This window comes from Helianthus annuus, chromosome 16 (assembly GCF_002127325.2).
Source record: "Helianthus annuus cultivar XRQ/B chromosome 16, HanXRQr2.0-SUNRISE, whole genome shotgun sequence".
NCBI classification, from domain to species: Eukaryota; Viridiplantae; Streptophyta; class Magnoliopsida; order Asterales; family Asteraceae; genus Helianthus; species Helianthus annuus.
The window spans coordinates 29426547-29429204 of NC_035448.2; the positions used below are offsets into that span (position 1 = coordinate 29426547).

General features: G+C 38.0%; 1 protein-coding gene across 1 annotated transcript; it reads right to left on the bottom strand.

Moving 5' to 3' along the window:
• Nucleotides 1-424: 424 nt before the first annotated feature.
• LOC110919164 lies at nucleotides 425-805 on the bottom strand. Its single transcript, XM_022163442.1, has one exon. The coding sequence runs from the start codon at nucleotides 803-805 to the stop codon at nucleotides 425-427; it is 381 nt and encodes a 126-aa protein (XP_022019134.1).
• Nucleotides 806-2658: the final 1853 nt, after the last annotated feature.

The window sequence follows — 2658 nt, forward strand, 5'->3', positions numbered from 1 at the left end:
AAGGATTAATCTTTATTATCCGTGAGGACTTTGGGTGCGCTTTTTTATTTGAATAGTCGTGCGGACCGCAAGGCATATACAATACAACCCGTAAGGGACCTTCAGTTCAAATAACTTTGCCTTTAAGGCAGTTTCAGCTCCAAACTTTATATTTCCCATTTTTATCATAATTGTTCCCTCCCATTCAACAAATCTGAATTACATGCAGAGTTTGGACATGTGTTATGTTAGGATTTGATATAATAATTCGGGTTGTTACATCCTTACCCCCTTAAAAGGAATCTCGTCCTCGATATTTTTACTCAAATAGAGAGGGTTCCTTCTGTATCATGTTTGATTCAACCTCCCATGTGTATTCAGGGCTACGACGGGAATCCCATTTGACTTTCACGATGGGGGTCATTTTCTTACGGAACTTTTTAACCTATCGATCCTTGATCGACAAATGTTTTTCAATAAATCTTAATTTCTCATCAATTTGAACATCATGATGAGGCATTGCTAGTGACTCTTCGGCTAAGCATTTCTTCAAATTCAATATATAGAATACATCATGTATCTCACTTAGTTCCTCAAGTAGCTTAATCTTGTAAGAAACGGAACTGACACATTTGATTATCTTAAATTGTCCAATGTATCTTGGGCTTAACTTGCCCTTCTTCCCACATCTCAAGACACCTTTCCACGGTGACACTTTTAACATAACTTTATCTCCGATTTTGAATTTAAAAGGTTTTCTCCTCTTATCAGCATAACTTTTCTGCCTATCTTGGGCAGCCTTGAGCTTATCACGGATTTGTATCATGTTATCCGTAGTTTCGAGAACTATTTCAGGCCCAGATAATTGGGTTTTTCCAACTTCAGCCCAACATACGGTTGTTCTACACTTTTTTCCATATAAAGCCTCAAAGGGAGCTACTTTTATACTAGTGAGATAAGTATTGATATAGGAGATTTCGATTAATGATAAGTGATCATCCTAACTTGTCTTCTAGAGTCTGGATCGTACGCTCAGTCTAACCATCGGTTGTGGATGGTAAGCCGTAGTAAAACTCAGGCACGTGCTTAGAGTTTGCTAAAAGCTTTTCCAGAAATGGGACGTATATCTAGTATCTCTATCAGATACTATTAATAATGGTACCCCATAGAGAGATACAATGTTATCAACATATAAATTAGCCAATTTATTTGAATTGAAAGTTTCTTTAATTAGTAATAAATGTGCTGACTTAGTTAATCTGTCGACTATAACCCAAATTGTGTCGTTGCCACGACTTCTTCGAGGTAACTTGGTTATTAAATCCATTATTACCATTTCCCATTTCCACTTATGTATTTCTAATTGTTGTAGTAAACTTGATGGTTTATGATGTTCAGCTTTAACTTGCGAACACGTCAGACATTTAGCTACATATGAGGCTATGGACTACTTCATGTCCATCCACTAATAATTCTTCTTCGAATCTTGGTACATCTTGTTAGATCTGAGTTTGTTTTTGATTGCATTTTTTGTTTGTAATAAGATGAAAATGGACGAGTGTGCAGCGGAAATTATAATGAACACAAACTTTGCATACAATCAAACGAGAGTAATACTTTTATCAAACATCTTTACACAATGAACCGAAAGATTGAATTTATTTCAAACACGATTACAATGATTGATGAATGATTGCAAACTCCCCCTCAGCCAGAGCTCAGTAGTTTGTTCGTGCAAAGAAGACGAATGAGGCAAAGAGCTAATAGAACAGTACAAAGTACTGAACTATTTATAGGCACTTGCAAACTACTGAGCATCTTAGCTGACGTCACCATGAAAGTGACATCTAACCTCCTAACAAACTCTAACCTCTGATCTATACAGACACTGCTTGTGTTAACTACTGCTAATACATTCTATTATAAAACAGACTTTAGAGCAGCTGCTGCAACCTTCTACTGCTGTGAACCCAGCAGCACTTGTCCGGATCAGCAGTGCTTGACTCAAGGCAGTAGATTGAATCAGCAGGACTTTAGTCTTCCATCAGATCTTTAGTTGAGCAGCAGTTATGGGTCAGCAGTTTAGCAAGATCAGCAGATAGGAGGTCATCAGTAGTTTTAATCACTTTCAAGGGGAGAGATTTGTATATCAACATCTGCTTATTCAGGATCCACTGCTCTGATCCAGTTTTGGCTTTAATTATCTGTTCCTCTGATAGGGTTCAATCCCAACAATCTCCCCCTGGAACAGATAATGCCAAAACCCTTCATTATTTGTGGACATTTTATTGCCTCATTAACAGCTCCATTATCTGACCTTTAAATTGTAATTCAAAGTCAAGGGCATCTGTATCTTCATCATCCCTGCCAAGTGGAAGATCAAGGAGATCCTGCAAATCTTCAAGACTCAGGCCAAGAGCTTGTTCCCTTGATATTTTCTCCACTTCTCCACCAGACCTGAGCAAAGTCAATACGCATGTCTGTTTGTCAGTTTCCCACTTTTGTATTTTTGAGCCTGGTGGGTTTCTTGGGAGATGCTTGTTTGCAGAAGTATTTGGTGAGGCTGGCCTGTTCATCACTGGCTGAGCAGTGGTAGCAGAGTTTTCCTGTTCAAGTTCTTCTTTTAACTTTCTTAACAAGCCTTCTTTTACAACAGCATTTCCAGTAAGAATTTCTTGA

Excerpts from the sequence above, each read along its gene's own strand:
- LOC110919164 (XM_022163442.1), bottom strand. The coding sequence starts at position 805 with ATGATACAAATCCGTGATAAGCTCAAGGCTGCCCAAGATAGGCAGAAA.